Source organism: Mesoplodon densirostris, chromosome 6 (genome assembly GCF_025265405.1).
Source record: "Mesoplodon densirostris isolate mMesDen1 chromosome 6, mMesDen1 primary haplotype, whole genome shotgun sequence".
Classification (NCBI taxonomy): Eukaryota; Metazoa; Chordata; class Mammalia; order Artiodactyla; family Ziphiidae; genus Mesoplodon; species Mesoplodon densirostris.
In genome coordinates, this window is record NC_082666.1 from 74,052,890 (window position 1) to 74,080,664 (window position 27,775).

General features: G+C 43.8%; 1 protein-coding gene across 9 annotated transcripts in view; it reads right to left on the minus strand.

Moving 5' to 3' along the window:
- The window catches only part of SMARCA2 (SWI/SNF related, matrix associated, actin dependent regulator of chromatin, subfamily a, member 2), a 185,945-nt gene that overhangs the window by 48,302 nt on the left and 109,868 nt on the right, over window positions 1–27,775 (minus strand). For 8 of the 9 annotated variants that reach the window (XM_060102248.1, XM_060102240.1, XM_060102244.1 and 5 more), the window contains one exon: window positions 18,761–18,979. In XM_060102248.1, coding sequence (XP_059958231.1) covers window positions 18,761–18,979 — 219 coding nt within the window. Of the gene's footprint in view, window positions 1–3,576; window positions 5,271–18,760; window positions 18,980–27,775 lie in introns of those variants that run through there. The other variant, XM_060102249.1, reaches the window with a different exon arrangement.

Consider the following 27,775-nt stretch of genomic DNA (forward strand, 5'->3'; position numbering starts at 1 on the left):
AGGATCACAAGCCCGGTCCCTCCTCAGAGCATGCTATGCTTCTTCCCGTCTTTGTGATTTCTCACGCTCTGCACCTGGAGTGTCTTTCTCAAACCCTCGTATTCATGATTGTGGTCCCTGCTTCAGTGATCCACTCTCTACTCAGATCTTCTCCAGCTGTGAAAGGTCTTTTTTTTTTTTCCCCCTTAGAGACTATGACTTATTTTTCTCAGTTCCCCTACAGTACTGGGAAGGAAAATTTAGGGAGTATAAGTACAGTCGAACACAAACTCAGCGTTTAGACAGGGTTCCCTGGGAAAACTGCTCCTAGGTATCTACCAGCTTAGTGAATACTACGATTGAGTTCAAGTGTTATTTGTTCTAGATGTTTCTCTGTTAACCCTCAAATACAAAGTTATCAACTCTAGCATCAAACCCTATCTTCCCTACATCCCTCTCTAGTCCTCATCCCACTTCTCACCTTCCCTTTACTATCAACTTCTACAGTCGTCGATACTGACGACTCTCCTTCCTGACCACACAGTAAAATTCCTTTGGCAACCAGGACACTGATATTTTTCAAAAGTTGCCCAAAGTTTCCTGCATCCCATATCCATTAATCTCCTCTAAAGCCTATTTTATTTCTCTTCCATTGCTCCTTACTTAAAATCTCTTTTTCCTTTAAACGCTCCGGTCTTGGGATTTCCTACCTTTTTTCACCACATTTTCCTTCCCTTAAGTAAAGATTCCCCAAGTTTTCCTCAGGCCCTCTTTTTTTTTTTTTTTCATTCTCACTGATTGTAAATAGGCAGTCAGCTGTGGTCAGTCACCCCTTCTGAGTACACAGCAGGCATCACTAATAGGTCTGATGTCCTCATCAGCAACAGGTGAGATGTCTCTTAACGAGCCTGGGAGGACTTGCTGCTGGGGAACTTCCAAACCGCTCTCCTAGAGGGGCTCTGAGACACACCCTGTGAAGGCTCCTAGACGGGGGTGCCTTCTGCCGAGCAGGCTGGACACAGACTCACAATTCTCCGTGTGCCGGGTGCTCTCTGAGCAGCCCCTCACTATTGATGGCCGGTACCTGTGAGGAGGCCCATCCCGTATTCTGGACGTAGAATCTTCCGTGGAGATCCAAACTGCCCCTGGCTTCAAGTGGGACCTCAAGGCACTCAGTTTCAAAAATTCTCTCTCTAGCCTGGCCTTCTCTTTGGAGTAGCCAGCCAGGATTTCCAATATCCTACCCAAAGTCCCAAATTAAATCCGTCACTTTTCTTCCAACAGAACGAATGTTTCATTTCTGGATCCTTCTGTTTCATTGAAGAGCAGTAGCATTCCCTACCCCCACCCCCAATTATCCTGAATTTCTATTTAAAATCTTTAAAATCATCAGTTTCCCTTCTTATAGGCCACGTCCTGTCAGTCACTGCAGTTACCTCTAAAATAGTTCATCAACAGTCATCTCCTTGCCCTTGGTCTCATTTTCCCTTCACAGGGTCAAATATTGTATAACGGCCTCCCTTAAGGGATCTTCCTCATCCTCTCCCTTGGGCCCTTTAAATTCATCCTTTATAATGCAAATGGTTATCTGTTCTCCATTTAAATGGAGGGACACATCACTCATTCTCAGATTTCAGAAATGTTCAGGCTTGCCATCCTTTCTGTGGAAGACAATAAAGCCCAGATTCTTTGGTCATGCAGAGCCTCCACCCTAGTTTTTCTTTTCCACTCCAGTCTCTATAAAAACTCTCAGCTCCCGGGCTTCCCTGGTGGCGCAGTGGTTGAGAGTCCGCCTGCCGATGCAGGGGACACGGGTTCGTGCCCTGGTCCGGGAAGATCCCACATGCCGCGGAGCGGCTGGGCCCGTGAGCCATGGCCGCTGAGCCTGCGCGTCCGGAGCCTGTGCTCCGCAACGGGAGAGGCTGCAGCGGTGAGAGGCCCGCGTGCGGCAAACAAAAAACTCTCAGCTCCCAACACAGGGGCACAGTAGCATGAGTCACATTTCCATGTCTCTTTGTGGCTCCCTTAGCCTGGCACCCTGACCCTCCTGACCCCTCATTCCTATCCAAATCTTGCTCATCTCTTTTCAGAAATGGCTAAAATGCCATTTCATTCATAATACTGTACTTAATCTCTTTCCCCTGTAATTTCACAGTATATTACAGGTACTTTTATTCACTATTTATTTAAATCTGCTTGGTATGAGTTTTGGCTTTGTCTTAAAATATGTCTGAATCTCCTATCGGTCTGAAATCTCTTTTGAAATTTTTTAAAAAGTCATTTAAATAAAAATAGCCTCCCAAGGCATTTAGATTGATGCCTTGCTTACCAGTGGGACCCCAAAATCTTGCTGAAATAAAATTAAGTCTTTACTGTTTACTCTTTTTCCTTCTCAAAATGACAGGGTTTACCAGGGAAGTACATTCTAAGGTCTGGCTTAAAAGATCACCGTTCAGGGAAAGGCTACAGGATTATACAGCGAATTAAACTAAGCCAGATAAATGGGGCAAAATGAAGATTTTTGCGTTTTGTTTGCCCTGCTGCAGCTCACCTCTTTAAACTGCCTCTATTTTAACTGGTAATTATACAATCTTCTGCCTTGATCCAGCTTTGGGTGTTAAATGGTTTAAATAAGATATCCAACCCCACTGGCAGAAAGGACCCTCTAAGCGGGACAAGCCACGAAGATCAACACAACTCACTTAGCTCAGAGGCAGAGCTGTGTGGGCAACTCAAGTGAACAGGTAAAGAAGAGAAAGGGAGGGGCCCTGGGCCCCCTAGAAAAAGGCAACAAGAAGGGTAGAGAAACTGACCTGAGTCCCCAAAAGCCCCGAGCCTGCTGCTGGGTAGAAGGAAGCCCACAAAGGAGGCCTTTTCTCGAGGAGCGGTGGGGCTAACAGCCTTCACGAGGTGCGTCTTACCTCCCGTCCTGGAGGCTGTCTCAACATTCTCCAGCAGCGGGCCCTCCCAGGGTCATCAAGAGATTCACCTGTTGCTGATCTGACTTGAGCTCCTGCACCTTTTCAAGCAGCGGCCGAAATAGCAGGCCAGGAGGAGGTAGATTGAGTGGGTAAAAGGGGCTGTGAACTGGGATGTGATTTGTCTTTTACCAAGCCCCATACTCCCACAGACTTGCCCTGATGTGCATTTTCAAAATCTAAAAGGCAATACATTCAACATTCAATATTAAAAAACAAACTAAATGCTAAATCCCAAAACCATCTTCCAGGCCTATGAGGCTTAGTGCCTCATCTGTAAAATGGGAGAAATAATACCCAGTCCAAGTCTGTAAGGGTATTAAGGTGCGATGTGTATTTACAGCACTCAGCCTAGCACTGTCTGGTACAGAGAAGGGAGAGGATGTACAGGAGCTGAGAGAGAAAGGGTCTGATTTGGCTCAAGAAAAGTCCTGAAAATTCTATGGGAATAAACTTGGATTAAGAACTCAGTCCTAGGGAGGGGTATGGTGTGATGTGAACTGACTTAATGACAGTAAAAAAAAAAAAAAAAAAACAACACCAACTGTGTAACAGGAGAGAGGTGAAAAGTTATCTTTATTTCTTAAAAATTTTTTTTATTGAGGTACAGTTGACATATAACATTATATAGGTTTCAGGTGTACAACATGATGATCCAGCATCTTTATACCTTGCAAAAGGATCACCGCCAATAAGTCCCGTTACCATCCATCACCACACAATGTGAACTTTTAGGGTTTACTCTCTTGGCAACTTTCGAGTGTGCTCTACAGTATTACTGACTATAAGTCACCGTGCTGTATATTCCATCTCCATGACTTAGTTATTTTATAACTGGAAGTTTGTACCTCTTGACTCCCTTCACCCATTTTCACCTACTCCCTAACCTTCCTCCCCTCTGGCAAACATCATTCTGTTCTCGTTTGTTCATTTGTTTTGTTTTTAATTTCCACATATAAATGAAATCTATGGTATGTTTTTCTCTGTATGACTTCTTTCACTTAGCGTAATCCCCTCAAGGTCCATCCATGTTGCTGAAAATGGCAAGATTTCTTTGTTCTTTTTTACAGCTGAGTAGAATTCCATTGCATATACACACCACATTTTCTTTATCCATTCATCCACTGATGGACACTTGGGTTGTTCCCATATCTTGTCTATTGTAAGTAATGCTGCAGTGAACATGGGGGTGCATATTATCTTTTCAAGGTAGTGATTTTGCTTCCTTTGGATAAATACCCAGAAGTGGAGTGGCTAGGTCAAATGGTAGTTTTATTTTGAATTTCCTGAGGAACCTCCATACTGTTTTCCATAGTGGCTGCACCAGTTAACGTTCCCACCAGCAGGAAGGTCCCCTCTTCTCCAAATAACACTTGTTATTTCTTGTCTTTTTGAGAATAGCCATTCTAACAGGTAGAAGTGATGTCACTGTGGTTTTGATTTGCATTTCCTTTATGATGAGACATCTTTTCATATGCCTGTTGGCAATCTGTATGTCTTTTTTGGAAAAATGTCTATTCAGATCGTCTGCCCATTTCTTAATCAGATTTTTTTTGCTATTTTTATAAGTTCTTTATATATTTTGGATATTGACCCCCTGTTGGGTATATAATTTGCAAATATTTTCTCCTATTTAGTAGGTCGTCTTTTCATTCTGTTGATGGTTTCCTTTGCTGTGCAGAAGCTTCTTAGTTCCATGTAGTCCCACTTGTTTATTTTTGTTTTTACTGACTTTTCTTTTGGAGTCAGATACAAAATTCATCACCGATACTGATGTCAGGTAGCTTACTGCCTACGGTTTTTTCTAGGAGTTTTATTGTTTCAGATCTTACATTCAAGTCTTTGATCCATTTGGAGTTAATTTTTTGTGTATGGTATAAGACAGTGGTCTTGTTTTATCCTTCTGCTGTCCAGTTTTCACAACACCATTTATTGAAGAGACCTTCCTTTCTCCATTGTATATTCTTGCCTCCATAGTCATAAATTAATTGGCCATATATACATGGGTTTACTTCTGGGCTCTTTATTCTGTTTCACCGATCTGTGTATCTGTTTTTATGCCAATACCATAACATTTTGATTACTACAGCTTTGTGATACAGTTTGAAATTAGGGAGAGTGATGCCTCCAGATCTGTTCTTCTTTCTCAAGATTACTTTGGCTATTCAGGGTCTTTTATGGTTCCATAAATATTTTAGGATCGTTTGTTCTATTTCTGTGAAAAATGTCATTGGGGGACTTCCCTGGCAGTCCAGTGGTTACGACTCCACGCTTCCAATGCTGGGGGTGCAGGTTCAATCCCTGGTCGGGGAACTAAGATCCCACATGTCGTGTGGCACAGCCAAAAAATAAACAATAACAACAATGTGATTAAACCAGCCAAGATAACTAAATATAATACCACAAAAACTCAAAAAAAAGTCATTGGAATTAATAAGGATTGCACTGAATCTATATATTGCTTTCGGTAATATGGACATTTTAACATGACTAACTCTTCCAATCCATGAGCATGAAATAGAAATTTCCATTTCTTTGTGTCTTCTTCAATTTATTTCACCAGTGACACAGTTTTCAGTGTACAGGTCTTTTACCTCTTTGGTTAAATTTATTCCTATGTATTTTATCATTTTTGATACAATTCTAAGGGGGACTGTTTTCTTAATTTTTCTCTCTGATAATTTGTTGTTGGTGTATAGAAACACAACTGACTTTTGCATACTGTTTTTTTGGTACCCTGTCACTTTACTGAATTCATTTATTACTGCGTTCTCACAGTTTTTTGGTGGAATCGGAAAGCTGTCTTTAAAAGAGAGGGGAAAACAGCCTGTGAAACTTGAAGTGGAGACATAAAAGCCCTGTTTATGAGAAGAAGCAAAAATCGCTATTCTAGTGTGGGAAGGCAAGCCCCCACATGTGCTTTAATGGTCCTACAAAAGAAGTCAGTCCCTTGGCAGTGGGTGCCCAGGAAAACAGGGTGTTCTTAAGACTGAGTGGAAGGACATGCAAATACTACCAACAACAGGCAGGGGCCTGATGGTCATCATGGCTTGGGATTTATTGAAACTCTACAGAAGAGCCAAGCCTCATAACAGGTTAAAAATAATCCTGAACGTAAGGGCACCAAAGTAATCCCTGTCTGTGATTTTACTTGGCTCCTTTTCCAACCTGGGTGTGAAGGTCAATGAGATCACAGGTGATTCTGTTTTCTTTCCCTCCATCTTCCATATTTCTCATTATGCTTTTATGATGGAGAAAATCCCTTCAAATAAACTTTATTTTAAACTTTACTTTTCTTAAAAAATATTAAGCTCCAGGTGTTCTGGGTGCTGACTATAAAAACGCAGAAAGATACAATTCATAAAACTACTAATAAAGTCATTCATTAGATTTATGTAACACGATAAAATGGTGGCAAATAAAACCCCTAAACTGGGTTTGTTAATTCTTTTGCAAAAACACATGTTCATGCCAGGGATTCCCGTGGAATGTTAACAGTGTAATCTGTTAGATGCCATAATATCCTTCCCAGACCTTCCAATAATGTCCCATGACATTAGTGTATTTTTTTTTAATTAAAGTAAATGCAAACAGATTTGGTCTTGATACTTGGGCGAGGAGAGTTGATATGTTTCAATGAACAAAACAGATCCATTTTTAGCAGCTGTTTTGTACTCTGCTTGGTACAAGGGATTAAAAAAAAATGGCAAGGTGGGTAGTTTCTTACTGATGGCAAAGAACTAGAAAATTCTTGGTCTTGGTCTGTACAGAATTGCTGAAGCCCCCAGCTACCTGAGTAGAGAAAGCAGCCCCCGCTGGCAGGTAGGTATTCCCTTCACTGGCTCTACCACGCTGGTATCCTGTCCATCATATACTGTCAGCACACAGGACTCAGCTCAACTATCCAAACGTTACCAACAACCAGTTAGTCCTGTACACTAGATCAGGTACTGAGTCCACCAACATGCTACAGAACCCCTTGTCAGGCTGCATTTTTGAGAGAAAGCCTGGCTAAGAACAAGGAGAAAAATCTCACCCACACCCCTCTGAGTTTTAGTTCCTGGCAGTCGAGTGTCAGTTGGATCCAGACCAGGGCAAACCCACAGAGTCCTTTCTAGGGCCATCAAAGACAAAGCCAAAGGAAAGAAGGGCAGGCAGGAGAGACGGGCTGTGCTCTCTTCCTCACCCCCATCTCTTACTTCATGACTCCAATGTATTGACAAGAAAACAGGCCCAGGGAGGTGAACTGACTTATCCAAGATGTCACACAACCAAACAATAATACATCTGGAACCAGAGCCCTGATATCCTGATGCTCTGAGGCCTGGCATTCCACTAAGTTAGGAGAGGCAAACTATGGAAGAGAACAGAACCACTGGCAGCCTCGGTAAAGCTGAAGTTTTGAGGATATCATTTTAAATAATCTTTGGAAAATATTCTACAAGGCCCAAGGGAAAGATATTTTTAAAAAACGGTGTCGTGCATTAGGAATATACTTTTTACGATGGACTACAACCATAGAGATCTTAAATATTGGATTTCAGTAGGAGTGGCAGAACAAGAATCCAGCTTTGCCTGCAGCAAAGTTTCATGGTCCTGTCTACAATTTCTCATGATTCCGACAGTTCAACATTCTTTAATAGAAAATAAGAAAGGAAGCCACATAAAAGGTACATGGTCTTATACTTAAAATCAGCATTCTCCGTTGGAGGCTCTCTTGTACAAAAATAGAAATGAAAACCCAATTAATTTAGTACTTTCTTTTTCGCCTTTTCATTTTGAGTTAGATTAGATATATTAATCTGGTTTTTGTTGAAAAAGAAATGAGGGTTTAAGCTGGAAGACAGCTGTTGTAAAATCTAGGAGAATTTCCAAGGAATAGCTGGGTTGAAGCAATGGTTGTATTTTTTATGCGTATTTAAACAATCTTCATCAGTGTGTTCTGAAATTAGAACAGAGCCTTCAAACTCTTGAAAAGCTCAAGAGCACTTATGTCAAAACTGCATGCCTTTAGCATTCTTTTAGGTAGGAAATCTTTACATGAAGACACAGATTGTGAATCTAATGGGAAAGAATGCCAGTAATTTCTACCTTGATCCACACTGGTAAACAACAACACAGGATTCTACTGACTTAACCAAAAGGACATGGAGTGCAACCAAACCTTCTCTCCTAGCCCTCGTCTCTGGCTGGTACATTCACTTATTCACAACTATTTATGGAGTGCTTACTATGCATGAGGTACTGTCCCAGTGCTGGGATATGGCAGTGGACTAGACAGGAGAGGTCCCTGGCTTTCCTGGAGCTTAGTACCGATGGAAGAAGCCAATGAGATAACCTTTAGATGGTGGCGAGGGCGATAGAGAAATTAACATAGGTTATGTGACACTTACCGGCAGGGCCTGGCTCTTTCAGCTAGGGTAGTCAGGGAGGGTCTGTCTGGAAAGCGACCATTAGGACAAGGAGACAACCATGGACAATCTGGGAAGGAGCCTTCCTGGAAGTGCACAGGATCACAAAGACAGCCCAGTGCGGCAGCCACCCAGAGAGCAAGAGAAGATGAGATTCGAGGGCCAGGCAGAGGCCAGATGGCCATGGCCTTGGAGACCGTGTTAAAGTGCTTGGATTCAATTATACTTGAGGGAGGCTGCCGGAGGGGTTAATGTGGGGAGCGGCGCTGGGGGTAGGGGGTCATCAGAGATGCTATGTGCTTTGGAAAGTGTCCTCTGACCTCTCTGAATAGCCACCTGAACTGTCCTGAACAAAGAGGAAAGTTATTCTCTAAAACACCAGCAATCTGCAAATGTCACATGCTTCATTCAACTCATCGTTTTGGTACCTAAATCCCCCAATCCCTTTTTCTTTTGTCAAGGTGGATGGGGGATACACTATGCCGTATTTCTCCTCCACTGGAGGCCAAGCAGGGTGGCGAGAAAGCCCGAGGAGTACAGGTGTGGCTGTTAGGGAGGCTCGGGTCTCCCAGAAATAGCCAGGAGATGAACGCCATTGCCGACTGTGTTTGGAGGCCACACCATGTGCCAAAGAGCAGCAGCCCTTCCGTCCTCCAGAGTCTGAGGGTGGGAGGAGGGAAACTCATCAATAACATCCCTGGAGACATGACACTAAAAGTCGAACATGAAGGAGGATGCATGTTGTTTAAACTCTGCTGATTCCTGAACAGTTAAAAGCCCTACCAAAGTTAGTTCATCTCACAATCTTTTAATCTCTATTAACTCCCATCTGCGTACACCTAGAGACCTGCTCTTGACAAGCTCTTTAAGGTGGCTAAGTGTGCAATGTTATCTCTAATAGCATTTCTCAAATCTGGCTCTTAATCGCACTAATAAGGCAGGCCAGCCACGGTGAGGAACACGAGCTTGACAACTAACACCACTCTCCCCATGCATGCACCGCAATGTTCAATAAATGGGCGTTGAATGGAATGTGCTTTTTAACAGCCTCCATCAATGGACCCACTGATCAGAAAGCAGGGGATGATCATTACTAAAAGCACACACAGTAAGAAGGAAAAAGAAACCAGCTTCATGTGATTTCAGAGGTTGTCTTTAGGTAGGTGGAGGAGACCCAGCACGTTAAAGAGAACGCACCTCCACCCCGGATCAAGAGGCCTGACCAAGATCACACACCTAGCTGGCAGCAGGGCAGGGACCCACATACCAGCTTCATGACCGCTAGCCCTGTGCTCCTCCGGCAGCCACGGAGGAGTAGAAAACCAGAATGCAAGGAGTTTATAGCTGAGTGAGTACAGGTTGGAGGGCTTGAGGTGAATAAGCCTGTGGGCATGTCCCATAACATACTCAGCAAAGAAACGTGTCACCCTCCTTAATCCCACTTATGAATGAGGATGGGGGCCTCTTTCTCCACCCCTTTTACTTTTCTTCTGTTGCCCCAAACCTTGCATTTGAGACACACAACAGAACTGTTTTATTTCTTCTTTTCTTATCACCTAGGTTTTTCTCTGAAATAATACTTTTCCCTTACTAGCTATTTTTTGGGTAATCTTTATATACCCAGTTCTGTGTTACACATTTAAACTTCAGAAAATTCTACGAGGAATGAGCTAGTATTTCCCCCATTCTACAAGGAAGCTACGAGAGGTTACACTAGGTACCCAAGGTCACAGGGCAAAATAGGTGGAGCTGGGATTTGAACCCTGGTTCATCAGATTCTAAGGTTTTAATCTCTTATCCACAATCCTAAACTCCCTTGAGAGGTAGACATCAAAGACATAGTTCTGACACCCACCCAGACATGAGCACAGTAACAGTAAAGTCCCCTGCCCTGTCTTTAACTTCTTTAAAAAACTGTACCTTCCCCAAGCCTCACTGGGAGAATGAAGTCATTTCACAATGTAGACCTATATCATAACATCACATGATACACCTTATGTACATACACCTTTTATTTGTCAAAAATAAATAAACTAAAAAAAAAGATTTAATAGCTTTATTGATTAAAAAAAAAAAGGGCTTCTCTGGTGGCACAGTGGTTGAGAGTCCACCTGCCGATGCAGGGGACATGGGTTCGTGCCCCGGTCCGGGAGGATCCCACATGCCGTGGAGCGGCTGGGACCATGAGCCATGGCCACTGAGCCTGCGCGTCTGGAGCCTGTGCTCCGCAACGGGAGAGGCCACAACAGTGAGAGGCCCGCGTACAGCAAAAAAAAAAAAAAAAAAAAAAAAAAGTAAAAAAGTAAAAAAGAACAGAACAGAAAACAAATCTTGATTCAGAAAAGCAGCCACATATATTTCTAAAACCATCTATTTCTATGCAGTGCTTAAAGATAATGTGAACTTATTTGGGCTCCTTAGAATCTGTAAGCCAGATCCATGGTTACTTTAAATGTCTGAGTTAGATTTCAGAGCTGAACCCCAATTTCAAATGGTTAAAAATTTGAGACTAGAATTTCCAGGCATCACTGTTTTAAAAATCAATTGAAACAGGTCTCTCTCCCTTCTCGCCTTTAATATATTTAGTATTTTAGTTGGCCCTCTGAGGATACTTTCTTCTATTCAACTGACCCTACTGAATTTTGACCAAAGGGAACATATCAGGTCCAATCACTGTGAAAACAATCTAGCCAATGGACTTAAGAATAAAATAAAAATTATAGAAAGTTATCGAAATTCTTCTACTACCATCAAATGTTTTTCCCCCAGACAATTCACAACTCTGACCACCGTTAATTAGTTCAATACTTCCTTCCTGAAGTGCTGAAGGACCTTGAATTTGGCAAAACCCAAATCCATTTTCTAGGGCCTTAGCTCTCCCTTGTGTATAAAAACGGAAATGCAGCTTGCTAGCCATTTTGCCCCAGTAAATCTGATGACCCAGGGTGAAGAGCTAAAAAATGCCATTTGGTCAAAGGAAAAGAAAATGAATTTTTATGTCTTTTAACAAAAAGCAAGGAAAGATGATATAAAGTGACAAAGCAAAATACTAAAGGTATTATGCACATTATATTTTAGATAAAGGATCCCCCAAACCCTTGCCCGTATAAAGTGAGGTCTTTTGGGAGAAAAGGACATCTCGAAGAATCACTGATGCTCTCAGCTGTGATTACGGCTAGGAGATTCCAGCCCCTGTCTGGTTTCAGGCTGGATCCAGCCCAAACAGAGGAGACATTATCCCGTTTCAAAGATTTCTAGAGAGAGAAAAATCCTCTTCGTATAGATGAGGAAATATTTTGTTATTTCTCATTGTGCATTTCAACAGAATTTCAAATATTTTGTTTGAAATCCCAACTTCTTTAAACTTTCTCGGTACTTTTTCCAGTTCTTTGTGACTACCTTTCCTTGGATTTCTCTGCCTTTTTCCCTGCGTAGGTTTTAGCACAGGCTGGTGGTAGTGGAAAGCTGACTACGGGACCTCATCCTGTATTTCCAACCTGGTGTTAGGTAGCTTTTCAAGACACACAGGTAAACTCCTGCGTGTTACTCCTGTTACATGTTACTTTACTGATTCCCTCTATTATTATATGGTTCAGGAGTCTCTTACTCTGTTCTCTCCACTTTGAGCTGTGGGAAGGGGAAACCCCAAAAATCCGTTTAGGGGTCAGTAGACCTAACTATGGAGATGTCATTCAGGCACCGAGATTGTGGAAAACTCAGGCTCTTATCTGGTGACAGACTGGTTGAAGGGAAAAACGATGTTCTGTGCTGCCTTTCCTCAAGGTCCCTCTGGAAATCCTGGGGCTTCTAAAACTAGCTGTGTCTATCATGAGATTTAAAGATCTGAGGAAGTGGGTCTTACCCCCATCATTTACATAACATGGTTTGGGACCCAACAGTACAGGGCACTGTAGAAACAGAGCTTATACCATCACCAGGGACTTATAAAGTATACAAAAAGAAGCATCCTCACACTCATACATAAGGACCGCAGTGAGAGACACCAGCAAACAAGAACCTTTCCAAATTACAGTTCTGAGACATCAGATCGACTTTGAAACAAAAGCATATTCCAAAGTTGGTTCCCTCCGTCAGGCTGGCAGTTAAATATTGTACAGAGCACATAATTTAGATTGCATTCCAATTATCTTCAAGTGCTGAAGGGCACGAATCAATCACTTGGCAATTAAATGCTGGGATGTCACTAAATGTTTAGGAAGGGAAGGATTCTGAAGTTGGCAGAAGGACCAAGGACAGGAAGAACAGAAAAACCAGGCATTCCGGAATTCACCCTCCCACTGTTTAGCCTTACAGACGCCCCAGTTTTCCAGAGCTCCTGCCCCAATCATGACTACAATACTAGCAACATCACAGCCCGTGCACACCTGGCTGAAGTTAAACCGAAAACACCTGACCCCTTGGGCTCATCAGATGCCTGCCAATTTAGCTCTACTAATGCTTGCCCTCACACATAAATAAAGATGTTTTTCCAAGAAATTATCAACATGAGCCAATTACTGGTTATGTGCAAATGCACGCACACACACACACACACACACACACACACACACACACACAATACGTAACAGAGCACTGTTAGCACCTTGGGTACCCCATGGGAAACTATAAAATGGTAATGGACATAATACTTTTAAAACCACATTAGTATTCTCTTCCACACTTTCTGAAGGGACCATTCCCTGTTCAGGGGAGTCACCTATTGCCTTGAGGAGGATGAAGATAAAGTGGTAAACAAAGACGACCCCAAAAAGACAAAATGGCAACACTGACTTCCAAAAGAGGATCTGCGAGTCTACCATCAGACAGCAGTCTCAATCAGGCTTCCTTGATGGAGAGGAGTTCCCTCAATTCCAAAGGCTCCTTGGAATCAGGAGGTAAGCCAGGTGGACAGGGATCCCCAGAACTGCTCTAGAAGCCACAGTGAAGAGCACCATGGCTGGGCCACGTGTGTATGGGAAGTTGTTATAAGACAGGAAGGCGAGATAGAGAGCCTTCTGCCCTGGGAGAAAAGGAGTTGAGAGGGAGAGCGGTGAGAGATCAGCCCTGAGGATATTGCTACCTGCAGTATTTGTCAGCCATTGAGCCAGCCCCTCCCATGCAGATGAGACCCCAGTAATAACTCTGCTCAGTGGAGCTTCCTGGTTGGTGAGCACACTGATGTGCCCGGGGGCGGGGTGCCCCCCAATTCCATGAGGAGATGGCAGGGAAACTGTGTGCCCTCCCAGAGATCATCCTATGTCCCTCTTCATTTGGCTGGTCCTCCTGATTTGTATCTTTCATAATAAAACTGTAACCACCAGCAGTGCTTTCCTGACCTTGTGATTCACTGTAGCGAATTCCTGAACCTGAGAGGGTCATGAGAACCCCTGAATTTAGAGCCCATCAATCAGCAGTGCAGGTGGTGCAGGGACGCCCAAAGTGTGGCTGGCATCGGAAGTGAGCCCAGTCTTGTTGGGGAAACTGAGCCCTTTAACTTGTGGGGTCTAACTCTGGGTAGTTCATGCCAGGACTGAATTGCAGTACACCTAGCTGGGGTTGAAATGAATACTCACCCTTCAGGCTCCAAGTCTGGTATATTTGGGGGGGTTGGTGCAGGGAGCAAGAGGTATGAGGCTCTAAAAATATCCAGAGGCACATTTACTATGAAGGCATTAATGAAACATGAGCTTTAGGACTCTCACTTTACAAGCTCCTCCCGAGGCTCTGGGAGGGTCCCTCACTGTGCATGCATATGGTCAGATACTTTGACAGAACTTGCAAAAGTAAGATGTTTCTGTATTGCTTGTTTTAAAGAGCTCCCTGACCCATCCAACCATCATATTCTAGAGGCTTCGCGCTTGACAACCCCCTGCTGGTGAGGCAGCGATTTTTGCAAAAAGGGGCTGAACTCTCTTGCCTGTTCTAGCACAGTGGGTAGAAAGCAACCAAGAGTTTGAAGATTCCCAATGAGGGCACAAAAGAGCTGAGAGCACTGCAAGACCGGAGAGGCTGATAGTCTTCATGGGACTTCAGACTGCAGGGAAGCTGACCACTGGAGACTCGGGCCGGCACCCCAGCACATGTCATCAAAGACGCCAAAAGAATAAGGTGGGACCAGCTGCACGTCAAGACCTCCAGGGACAGAACAGACCAGTAGTCCTGCATTGAGCCCATCAGAGATCCACAGGACAGGATGCCTGCCCCAATGCCATGATGAAACCCTAGCTTCTCCCTCTATCCAGATGCCACCTTGGGGAGGAAGATGGGAAGGAGCTCCGAGGAGAGGAGAGAAGAAGCGCATACAGGGCATGGATGTTGAACTGACTATTCCCAAAAGATGAAGTTCAGGGCTTCCCTGGTGGCGCAGTGGTTGAGAGTCCACCTGCCGATGCAGGGGACACGGGTTCGTGCCCTGGTCCGGGAAGATCCCACATGCTGTGGAGCGGCTGGGCCTGTGAGCCATGGCCGCTGAGCCTGCGTGTCTGGAGCCTGTGCTCCGTAATGGGAGAGGCCACAACAGTGAGAGGCCCACGTACCGCAAAAAAAAAAAAAAAGACGAAGTTCACTTGAGACTGGCGAACACCAAAGAAATTTAGGTTTCCTCAATGGAAACTGGGATTTCAAAACAATTTTTAAAAACCTTAAACAAACAAACAAACTGAGCTGTGTTTAAAATTGTGATCCTCTTCATCTAAAATAACATGAATACAGAACAATTTTTTAAAATCTTCCAACTAAACTGATTGTCTAAAGGACACTGTGGGAATTTTTAGCATACTATGATTATATAATAAAACCTGTTTGTGATGAAACCATAATAAAATTTTCACAGAAAGTGGCCATAGCACTTCAATTCAAGCTAAGTGTTCTGAGGCAGAGACTGCAGCCTCATCACCCAAATCTTACCTTCCTGGGCCCACAGACAGACCACATCTCTCACTCCCCCTTATAGCTAATGTGGCCACATGCCTGAGTTCTAGCCAACGGGATGCGAGCGGAAGTGACAGCGATCCAGGCAGGCCTGGTCCTTAGAACTCAACACGCACCACTCCATGCTGTGCTCCCCACTTCCAGCTCACAGGCACAGGGATGACTAAGCTGGACAGAGACTCTTCAGCCTGGATCCCTGAATGGCCACGTGGAGAACAGTTGCCCCCGCCAGCCAGAAACACCCACCTTGGACTCCTATGTGCGAAACAGAATTCTACTTTTTTGGACAGGCCCACGAATAGGGCGTGTTTAGGTCCATCTGTTGCAGAAGTGAACATTATCCGAGGCTATACTCTTATACATCAATCCAGGGCTATTTCAATCTGGCAGTCGATGGGCACTGACTATTTGCACACAGAAGTCCTAACAAGATCCAGCTTATCAACGCATCAGGAAAGCAAGTATGTTGGCAACTACCAAGAATGCTAGGAAGTTGGATTTGAGCCGTGACAGAAGAACAGGCCAAGAAATTCAAGAGCCCGGGGAAAATGCAATTAGTATTTACTTGTGAAGGCATCACAGAAGTGGGAGCATTTGAGTTGGGCCCTGAAGGATGAGGTGAGTTCCAAAGAAAGAGGAGGGGAGGGGACTTCATTCGAACTGCAAATGAGTCCTCGAACGTTTTATCCAGTGGGAGGTGATGCTAAAGACAGACAAAATATTGTTCTGTTCACCCCAGGGAACAGGATCAGGACCAGAGAGAAGCAGCTACCAGGAAAGAGGATTCGTTCACAGCTGGGGCTGACCATGGAGGGGTCAAAATGCAGACAAAATGCAGTGTCTCCTCTACTGATGGCCAGCCTCTTGGCAGGGGTGCTGCAGAGAATGTGATCTAAGCACGGGGTGGGGAGCTGTTCCATTCAGCTGCCTCCAGCTCTGGGGTTCTATGGGTCTGCGATGCCTCTACCAAGCCAGCTTGGTACAACACTGCCAGGAGAAAGGAGAGAGACTGCAGCCCTGCTACAGCATTTCTCACAGAAGAGTCTGGGCCAACTTCCCTATCAAGGCTGCATTGCCTAGGTTCGCCCACTGTGTTCAGTCATCGGCCGGTGGAGACTATCTCTGCACATCCAGGCCCATGAGAAACCCTTGAATAAAATTTTATTACCACAAAAAGCTTAACAGGCTAGTATTAAACAGGATTTCTGCTGGTGAACAAGAAAGCAAACGACTGCAAGCATCTATTTTGAATGCTTAGGCCAGGAGGCATTCTGCATTAATTGCATGGCCTGGTTAACAGCAAGTTACCAGCTCATACCAAATATGGATGCACATTTTCCAGAAGATTGGATTACAAAAAGCTGTATTACAGTAAAGCTGTACTGAGAACAGTTTCGTCCTTCTTGGGTGACCTGGTATCTTGCAAGGCACCTTAAGGTGAAAACTATGAACATCAATTTCATGGTGTAGTTTTGTAAAATAAACTAGTTTTCCATTTTGATGTGCATGTTATAGACAAAAGGATGTGAATCCAGTGAAGAAACACCACATAGAAAAGAAAGGAAGTCTACTAGATACACAGATACTATCCTAACATGACTGGTAAATTAGAAACTTTCCACTTTCCTCTTATAAGGTTATCATTTCATCTTCACAAGCATTCACTGAGTTTCTACTGTGTGTTAGCATGGTGCTAATCATCAGTGATATAAACTGAATGAAGAAGAGAAAAAATGAGGTATTCTGATCTTGAAAACTTCCTAAGATTCAAAACGTTATTTTTTGAAGAGCATTTGCCACTGATTATTGAAAAAATGATAAATTCAGCTACCTTCTTGCCCAATAAACGAGATTATTTTGCTTGTAGTGTCTGGAGATTATACTTATATAAAGACTGGCTTTAGAATGTTGGCCTAGGTTGTTGTCTCATCTCCTGTAATATTCCAGGTATTCAAATGACTGCTTACATAAAAGAGAAAGGGAAAAGAATTTTCCCAAGCTCATAAATGAATATTAAAGTAAATCTCTTCCCATTACAGAATGGATCTTAACTATACAACTACAACCTCACAACAGTGAAACAAAAGAAATCCATAAAACCATATTCTGAGGCCACTGGAATATCTGGATGCGACAGGAAAACAGTCACACAAAAGTCACATTTCATATTCCATTGCTCAACCATAAGTATGAGCAATGCTTTCTTAGTCTCTTTCTTTTCAGGATACCACAGGCTTCAATCTTTTCGAAATTTAGGTCATGCCTCTCTCATCATACAACATCCTGAGTAAGTCACATCTCAAATGGTGCCAAGACCTGTCCACCTTTGATATCCAATCTCAGAATACTTCCCCCATCGCTTTTTGACCCACCTACCTACTTACAGCCCAGGTCCTAAAATCCATGTTTTACAAAGGTTGCGAACTATATTCCCTTTCAATAAAATGAACAACTCACAAAAACAGCTTCTATTTTGTTTGGTTTTCACCCAACCACACTTATTATTTCCAGCACGCATTTACCGGCGCTGCCTGGAGCGCACATCCCTGATTGTTCTGTCTAACTTGGTACTAAGTCTGCTCCCAATAATGGAAATTACGGCTAAACCTTCAAAGGGAAGATTCACACTGGCCTCAGCACTCACACACGTGGCTCCTAGGAGCATTTTGATATTTCTGTGCTCGAACAGTAGGAGATAACATTCCTCAGTCAAAATGAGAAACTGACATTTTCCAAAGCAGAGAAAACAAAAAACAAAACCCCCAAACTACAGAATACTGTTTCCAAGTGTCAGTAATCCGAGTCCCAGGCCCTAGTCTGCGCTGGCGATGGTCAGATCAGATTGAGCTGACATCGAGCCCCCAAATGCATCAGCGCTCACCGATTCTGTTATTTCTAGCCAGCTGTGTGATCCTGCGGAATCACCTAACCTCTTGGGGCCTCGACTGCTTCGTCTGTAAAACCAAGAGAGTACAAGGGCACCTTCCAGCGCTAATGTTCTTCGGGTCTAGGAAATAACGCAGGTAGAAGAGGCCGCTGTCCTGAATGCTCTCTCTGCGAGACTTGCAAAAGTGAAACTCCGATTACAGACCATGAAATGAGGGGGGGCAATTCAAAAGTCCTCTAAGGCCCCCTTCCACATTTTGATTCTAACTCCGAGAGAGTGAGGCATGGCAAGGCAATCGGTCATAAAACATTAGTGGGTCTCATAGCTCTCATAACCCTGTGTTTCCAAAGGCCAATTCTGCTCTGGCAAAACAATACTTCATTATCCTCCAAGGCCCTGCCTTGACATGCAGAATGACTCCACTGCAAGAGCAGAATGACTTTATCTATGTTCAAGAGGCCCTTCCCCTTCTATGGGCAACTGGTCCCTCTCAAAGAGTTCCAGCCTCAGGCCCCTGGTTTCTCTGAGCCAACAACACTCCACGTAGCAAGAATTCGAGAAAAAGCCACACCTACCCTCAGCCACTGCTTCTCTGTGAGGGCGTCACTGTAGTCCACGTCCCGGCGCTGGCGAGACCCCCTCCCGAAGATCTTCTCCTCCTCTTCTTCACACGTCAGCCGTTCCACCTCGGCGTCATCTTTAATAATCCAGGAGGGCAGCTCATCTTCCTCCATCAAGCGGGGCTTGCGTTTTGGGTTCCGGGCATCCTCCCTCCGCCGGTCCATGTCCATGCGCTGGAGGGATGAACAGAAGTGTCATCAAAGGGAAAGGGGATTCGGTACAGTGTAGACTTGCAGCGCATAAGTCTTCACAAGTCACCTCCTATGGCTGCAGGGTCCCTTCAGCTTCTCCCATGGAGCCTCTGTATCCTGGCTGACTTGTTCTAGCTCATCCCTAAGGCCCAAATCTCTTCCCTTCCCCTGTACCCATCTTTGAAATTTACTTATGCACTTAAAAAAAAACTCTTTAAAAAATTCCTTTTCTTAGTCTATGTGCATGCAAAAGCTTCCCCTTAAGTAATAGTGAGAAAATTCAAATTGGGGATGTATTTTAAAAATGATTACAGCAGGGCTTCCCTGGTGGCGCAGTGGTTGAGAGTCCGCCTGCCGATGCAGGGGTCACGGGTTCGTGCCCCGGTTCGGGAAGATCCCACATGCCGCGGAGCGGCTGGGCCCGTGAGCCATGGCCACTGAGACTGCGCGTCCGGAGCCTGTGCTCCGCAATGGGAGAGGCCACAACAGTGAGAGGCCTGCGTACAGCAAAAATAAATAAATAAATAAATAAATAAATAAAAATAAAAATGATTACAGCAGAAATTGATAGAACACTGTAAATCAACTGTACCGCAATGAAAAAAAATGAGTTAAAAAAAATGAGCCCTGGTGATACAACTCATTGCTGCACTGGCATAGTATTCTTCAAGTATATAAAAGAGAAAGTTCATTAAGAAAATTTCCTGGGCTTCCCTGGTGGCGCAGTGGTTGAGAGTTCGCCTGCCGATGCAGGGGACATGGGTTCGTGCCCCGGTCTGGGAAGATCCCACATGCCGCAGAGCGGCTGGGCCCGTGAGCCATAGCCGCTGAGCCTGCATGTCTGGAGCCTGTGCTCCGCAACGGGAGAGGCCACAACAGTGTGAGGCCCATGTACCGCAAAAAAAAAAAAGAAAATTTCCTTTACCTCAATAGGGTTCATGCTTTTAATTAAAGAGCCAGGAAAAAAAAATCAGCCACCCATTGTCACTATAAAATAGCCACCCTCGGTTGGACTCAAGACATGTGGGCACATAACTGGTTTATTCATCAGTTGGCCATGAATGCACTGAATTTTTAGTGCACCCTGGGCTCTGGGAGAGGAATGTCCCTCAATTCTTTAGCTTTCAAAAAGCTTAGCTCTTATGAAAGTATCATGCCACAGAGTGACAGACCTCAAAGGTAATCTCATCTCAACTGATGTAAGTGAAATGGCTTCCTTTCAACAGCCTTCAAAGTGCCTATTTCCCCACCTCCTGCTTTCTTTTTTTAAAATCCAGTGCGCTAGTAAATAAATTAAGTGCCACATATTTGCCTTTAACCTATAACTAAACAATTTGATGGTTAAAGAAAAACAAATAAAACCTCCACTGAATTGTTATATACATTAGTTATATGTAAATATCACTGGCTAGACCATTTCTACAAGCGAATAGACCATTAACCATCAAATGATTTACCTTTTCCCTCTTTCTTCCTTCAGTTCTACCGTACTGAAACAGGGATTCAACATTAATTTTTTCTTAAGAGCTGAGAGTGGTAACAAAATGTAAATGAAATTTCTATTTAAATCCAAATTCGACCTCTAGAATCTATTTAAAGTTCAAAGTTACTTAAACTATGCTTCAACATTTTTGGAAATCATTGTATTCCCAAGATGGGGTAGGCTTGGAGCATGGTGGAGTCCTATTGGTAGATAAATGTGGCCGCTCTGTTCTGTCATATGCTATAGTTAGCTGGAGAGGCTGCTCTTAATCTTGTCTTCTAATGCTCTGGATTCAGAAATTGGATCCACAAAACCGTCGTAATTAGCTCACAGAGGATGCCTTGTTAACAGCACAATCTAAAGAGGGGCTTCTCAAGGTAACCTCCTAATAGTTATTAGATAGCTATCAAGAAAAATCATTTTTTTGTTACGGCACTACACAGAGATGACAAAATATTGCCATTTCAATTTTTGGTTATACGATTACCATTTCCTATACCGAGGACTTGTAAAATAACTTATGCCATGCATTAGTCCACAATTGAGAAAATAAATCTCTTCTAATACAAAAGAAAATAAATTGCACTTGCTTTTTGTTTTTTCTTTGAGAAAAGACCCCCAAAATTTTTTTGATGCAATTTTTAATAAGCTTGAAGTTCTCATGACTGTATCTCTTCCCAGAGATTGCTGCTTGCAGAAGACCAGTACAAAATTTGAAGTTGATATTCAACTAAGCCTAATTAATTATTCAGATACTACATGAATATGTTTGTCTTAAGACCCAATAACCTTATGCTAACAAGTACGATTACTTTTAAAAGTACTAGTTGCCTTTGTAGGGAGCAGAGCAGCTTGAAAGCTTCACGTCTGTATGTCAGCAAAATGTCTCAGGTATGTATCCTGACCTGTCAAAGATCTCTTTTAGGTAGAATTCATAGGTAATCAGTATAAGAGATAACTTTCTGAAGTCATTTTTTTTTTTTTTTTTTTTGTGGTACGCGGGCCTCTCACCATTGTGGCCTCTCCCATTGCGGAGCACAGGCTCCGGACGCGCAGGCCCAGCGGCCATGGCTCACGGGCCCAGCCGCTCTGCGGCATGTGGGATCCTCCCGGACCAGCGCATGAACCCGTGTCCCCCGCATGGGCAGGCAGACCCTCAACCACTGTGCCACCAGGGAAGCCCTGAAGTCACATTTTTTAAAAGGAGAAAACAAGAAAAATGTTCGAAAGAAAGGTTTTATTTTATTTTATTTTTTTTCCTTTTTGCGGTATGTGGGCCTCTCACTGTTGTGGCCTCTCCCGTTGCGGAGCACAGGCTCCGGATGCGCAGGCCCAGCGGCCATGGCTCACGGGCCCAGCCGCTCCGCGGCATATGGGATCCTCCCAGACCGGGGCACGAACCCGTATCCCCTGCATCGGCAGGCGGACCTTAACCACTTGCGCCACCAGGGAGGCCCGAAAGGTTTTATTTTAAAGAGACTATCTGCTTAATGTGTGTTATTTAACTACAGTGCCTATGATATAAAATCAAATAATACGTCTGTATTACTTTTATATAGGGAGCTAACTTTTTGTTTTTATAACAGTGGATAAAGAGTTTAAATATTCAAACTCCAAATCTAGCTCACATTCCATTCTTGTTTCTCACTACAGTTTTTAATCTGAGTGAACTGGCAAGGATTCAATTTGATTTCCTGCCCCCTGGTGGAGGTGCTAATGAATAGTGAATTGGCCAAAGGCAGCCGGCTGATTAGAAGATTTTAAACAACCGACACAAAGCAAACCAAACCAAAGTGAACTGAAAATCTGTATTATCCAGAAATGAGAAGCCAACCTTTAAGAAACAAGCACAACACTCACAAGATCAAAACGCCTACAGAGAAGTATTCCCTAACCAGCTTCACCTATTCCAAGCCTGATATTCCCAAATTAAAAGAAGGCTGTGCCTTGGCCAGACATCCAATTTTTTTCCCTGAGGCTTTCAATTTCTACAAATACCCAGCCGGAAAGGCAAAAAGGAGAAGTACTCTTTTTCTCTTATTTCAGGACTGCTGATGGAAATCTCCATCTCTGGGCCTAATCTAATTTGTATAATGGCAGACAGCTTATCCCTTCCAAGGGCCTCAAGAGTATCTGAGGCTACAGCAGTGCTGAATTCTTGCCAATCAGTGACCAGCCAAGGAAGCTGAGGGCCTCTTGCCTCGGTGTTCCCTAGTAATCTACATTTTAATAAGTTCCTCAAAGAGAGAAAAGATGTCTATTTCCTACATGTATCTCTAATCTCCCCAAACAGAGAATAATCTATAAAGGTGGTGACGGCGGTATGAGTTAAGAAATTTAGGTTTTATGAACACCTTATGTTGAACATGCTGGTAAAGTCGTTTTTCTGTCATTTCTCTTCAAAATGGCCTTAGCTGGGTAGGAGGGGAAAAAAGTGCACATCCCAGGGTAGGACTTACTCCCATGGCTACCTAAAAGTTTCCAGAGAAAGAATTAAATGTCCTTTATCTTGAACCACTGTGTGTGAGCACAATCATCGTTCCCAAAAGTCACAAAACCACAAAAATAACGTCAGCCTCCATGCAGCTGGGGTTCCCTTCTCAGACTGCCTAGGCTAAAGAGGTGGAAAATGCAAACCCTGTGGGTCCTATTTGGCCCAAAGTCGTATTTTATTTGGCTTGAAGTGTTAAATACTAATAAAAAACTGAATTTAGTTGCAAACATTTTGAAATCCGGAGACCGAATATAAAAACCTCACTTTCTAGCTTCTCTTGAAAATTTGGAATTTCTGGTTACATGGGGCTTGCAGCTCTGTCCCCCACCAAGACAAAGCAACTCCCATTCACTGTTCACCACCATCCACTCACCCCTGTCCACTTGCTTTGCTCGTGCAAATCACCTGTCTGAGACCTGGGGGCTTCAAATTTGGGACCTCTGATTTGGGGGCTCCGCAGCATTCGACCACCAGAGTTACAGTTCACATTTATTTACTCACGCCACGGTCAGGCTAAATGTTCGAAAGATCAGAATGACTGAAGGTACTGGGGGGAGCCTTGCAACTTTATACATCCTGACCTATGCTGACATCCTCACAAGGCCCGAAATTTTGCAAATGCCACCATTCGTTCAATAAATATTTATTAAGCAACAACTACGTACCAGAAACTGTTCTGAGTGCTGCGCACACAGAGATAAATAAATAGCTATAGCAAATGCCTTAAGAACACAGTCAAATGTGACTTCTGAGGGCCTCCCTCACCAGCCAAGGGGGTTGCTCCCTTCCCTACTGACCTTGCGGCAGGCCACACACATAATCAAATTGGGGTTTCAGCAAAATTGCAGATGACTACGTATCTTGGAACGTCAAGGTAGAAACCATGGATGTTCAACGGTCAAATGTCAAGGTTTGGAGACTTCCGGGGAAGATGGCGGAAGAGTAAGACGTGGAGATCACCTTCCTCCCCACAGATACACCAGAAATACAGCTACACGTGGAACAACTACTACAGAACACCCACTGAACGCTGGCAGAAAACCTCAGACCTCCCAAAAGGCAAGAAACTCCCCACGTACCTGGGTAGGGCAAAAGAAAAAAGAATAAACACAGACAAAAAGATAGGGACAGGACCTGCACCAGTGGGAGGGAGCCGTGAAGGAGGAAATGTTTTCACACACTAGAAGCCCCTTCGCGGGCGGAGACTGCAGGCGGCGGAGGGGGGAAAGCTTCCGAGTCTCAAAGGAGAGCACAGCAACAGGGGTGCGGAGGGCAAAGCGGAGAGATTCCCGCACAGAGGATCGGTGCCGACCAACACTCACCAGGCCAAGAGGCTTGTCTGCTCGGCCCCTGGGGCGGGCGGGGCTGGGAGCTGAGGCTCGGGCTTCGGTCGTATTGCAGTGAGAGGACTGGGGATGGCGGCGTGAACACAGCCTGAAGGGGCTAATGCGCCACAGCTAGCCGGAAGGGACTCCGGGAAAAAGTCTGGACCTGCTGAAGAGGCAAGAGACTTTTTCTTCCCTCTTTGTTTCCTGGTGCGCGAGGAGAGGGGATTAAGAGCGCTGCTTAAAGAACCTCCGGAGACGGGCGCAGGCCGCAGCTGAAAGCGCGGACCCCAGAGACAGGCGTGGGACGCTGGGGCTGCTGCTGCTGCCACCAAGAAGCCTGTGTGCGAGCACAGGTCACTCTCCACACCTCCCCTCCCGGGAGCCTGTGCAGCCCGCCACTGCTGGGGTCCCGGGATCCAGGGATGGCTTCCCTGGGAGAACGCACAGCGCGCCTCGGGCTGGTGCAACGTCACGACGCTCTCTGCCGCCGCAGGCTCGCCCCGCGCTCCGTGCCCCTCCCTCCACCCCGGCCTGAGTGAGCCTGTCTCTGAAGCGGCTGCTCCTTTAACCCTGTCCTGTCTGAGCGAAGAACAGACGCCCTCCGGCGACCTACACGCAGAGGCGGGGCCAAATCCAAAGCTGAGACCCGGGAACTGTAAGAACAAAGAAGAGAAAGGGAAATCTCTCCCAGCAGCCTCAGAAGCAGCGGATTAAAGCTCCACAATCAACTTGATGTACCCTGCATCTGTGGAATACATGAATAGACAACGAATCATCCCAAATTGAGGAGACGTGTGGATGAAAGGTTCTTGGTGCTGCAGCCAGGAGTCAGTGCTGTGCCTCTGAGGTGGGAGAGCCAACTTCAGGACACTGGTCCACAAGACACCTCCCACCTCCACATAATATCAAACGGCGAAAATCTTCCAGAGATCTCCATCTCAACACCAGCACCCAGCTTCACTCAACGACCAGCAAGCTACAGTGCTGGACACCCTATGCCAAACAACTAGCAAGACAGGAACACAACCCCGCCCATTAGCAGAGAGGCTGCCTAAAATCATAAAAAGTCCACAGACACCCCAAAACACACCACCAGACGTGGACCTGCCCACAAGAAAGACAAGATCCAGCCACATCCACCAGAACACAGGTACTAGTCCCCTCCACCAGGAAGCCTACACAACCCACTGAACCAACCTTAAGCCACTGGGGACAGACACAAAAAACAACGGGAACTACAAACCTGCAGCCTGCAAAAAGGAGACCCCAAACACAGTAAGATAAGCAAAATGAGAAGACAGAAAAACACACAGCAGGAGAAGGAGCAAGATAAAAACCCACCAGACCTAACAAATGAAGAGGAAATAGGCAGTCTACCTGAAACAGAATTCAGAATAATGACAGTAAACATGATCCAAAATCTTGGAAATAGAATAGACAAAATGCAAGAAATAGTTAACAAGGACCTAGAAGAACTAAAGATGAATCAAGCAACGATTAGAACCACAATAAATGAAATTAAAAATACTCTAGATGGGATCAATAGCAGAATAACTGAGGCAGAAGAATGGATAAGTGACCTGGAAGATAAAATAGTAGAAATAACTACTGCAGAGCAAAATAAAGAAAAAAGATGAAAAGAACAGAGGACAGTCTCAGAGACCTCTGGGACAACATTAAACATTCGAATTATAGGGGTTCCAGAGGAAGCAGAGAAAAAGAAAGGGACTGAGAAATTATTTGAAGAGATGATAGTTGAAAACTTCCCTAATATGGGAAAGGAAATAGTTAATCAAGTCCAGGAGGCACAGAGAGTCCCATACAGAATAAATCCAAGGAGAAATACACCAAGACACATATTAATCAAACTGTCAAAAATTAAATACAAAGAAAACATATTAAAAGCAGCAAGGGAAAAACAACAAATAACACACAAGGGAATCCCCATAAGGTTGACAGCTGATCTTTCAGCAGAAACTCTGCAAGCCAGAAGGGACTGGCAGGACATATTTAAAGTGATGAAGGAGAAAAACCTGCAACCAAGATTACTCTACCCAGCAAGGATCTCATTCAGATTTGATGGAGAAATTAAAACTTTTACAGACAAGCAAAAGCTGAGAGAGTTCAGCACCACCAAACCAGCTTTACAACAAATGCTAAAGGAACTTCTCTAGGCAAGAAACACAACAGAAGGAAAAGACCTACAATAACGAACCCAAAACAATTAAGAAAATGGGAATAGGAACATACATATCGATACTTACCTTAAATGTAAATGGACTAAATGCTCCCACCAAAAGACACAGATTGGCTGAATGGATACAAAAACAAGACCCATATATATGCTGTCTACAAGAGACCCACTTCAGACCTAGAGACACATACAGACTGAAAGTAAGGGGATGCAAAAAGATACTCCATGCAAACGGAAACCAAAAGAAAGCTGGAGTAGCAATTCTCATATCAGACAAAACAGACTTTAAAATAAAGACTACTAGAAGAGACAAAGAAGGACACTACATAATGATCAAGGGATCGATCCAAGAAGAAGATATAACAACTGTAAATATTTATGCACCCAACATAGGAGCACCTCAATACATAAGGATAATACTAACAGCCATAAAAGGGGAAATCGACAGGAACACATTCATAGTAGGGGACTTTAACACCCCACTTTCACCAATGGACAGATCATCCAAAATGAAAATAAATAAGGAAACACAAGCTTTAAATGATACATTAAACACGATGGACTTAATTGATACTTATAGGACATTCCATCCAAAAACAACAGAATACACATTTTTCTCAAGTGCTCATGGAACATTCTCCAGGATAGATCATATCTTGGGTCACAAATCAAGCCTTGGTAAATTTAAGAGAATTGAAATTGTATCAAGTATCTTTTCCGACCACAATGCTATGAGACTAGATATCAATTACAGGAAAAGAGCTGTAAAAAATACAAACACATGGAGGCTAAACAATACAGTACTTAATAACAAAGTGATCACTGAAGAAATCAAAGAGGAAATCAAAAAATACCTAGAAACAAATGACAATGGAGACACGACGACCCAAAACCTATGGGATGTAGCAAAAGCAGTTCTAAGAGGGAAGTTTATAGCAATACAATCCCACCTTAAGAAACAGGAAACATCTCGAATAAACAACCTAACCTTGCACCTAAAGCAATTGAAAGAAGAACAAAAACACCCCAAAGTTAGCAGAAGGAAAGAAATCATAAAAATCAGATCAGGAATAAATGAAAAAGAAATGAAGGAAATGATAGCAAAGATCAATAAAACTAAAAGCTGGTTCTTTGAGAAGATAAACAAAATTGATAAACCATTAGCCAGACTCATCAAGAAAAAAAGGGAGAAGACTCAAATCAATAGAATTAGAAATGAAAAAGGAGAAGTAATAACTGACACTGCAGAAATACAAAAGATCATGAGAGATTACTACAA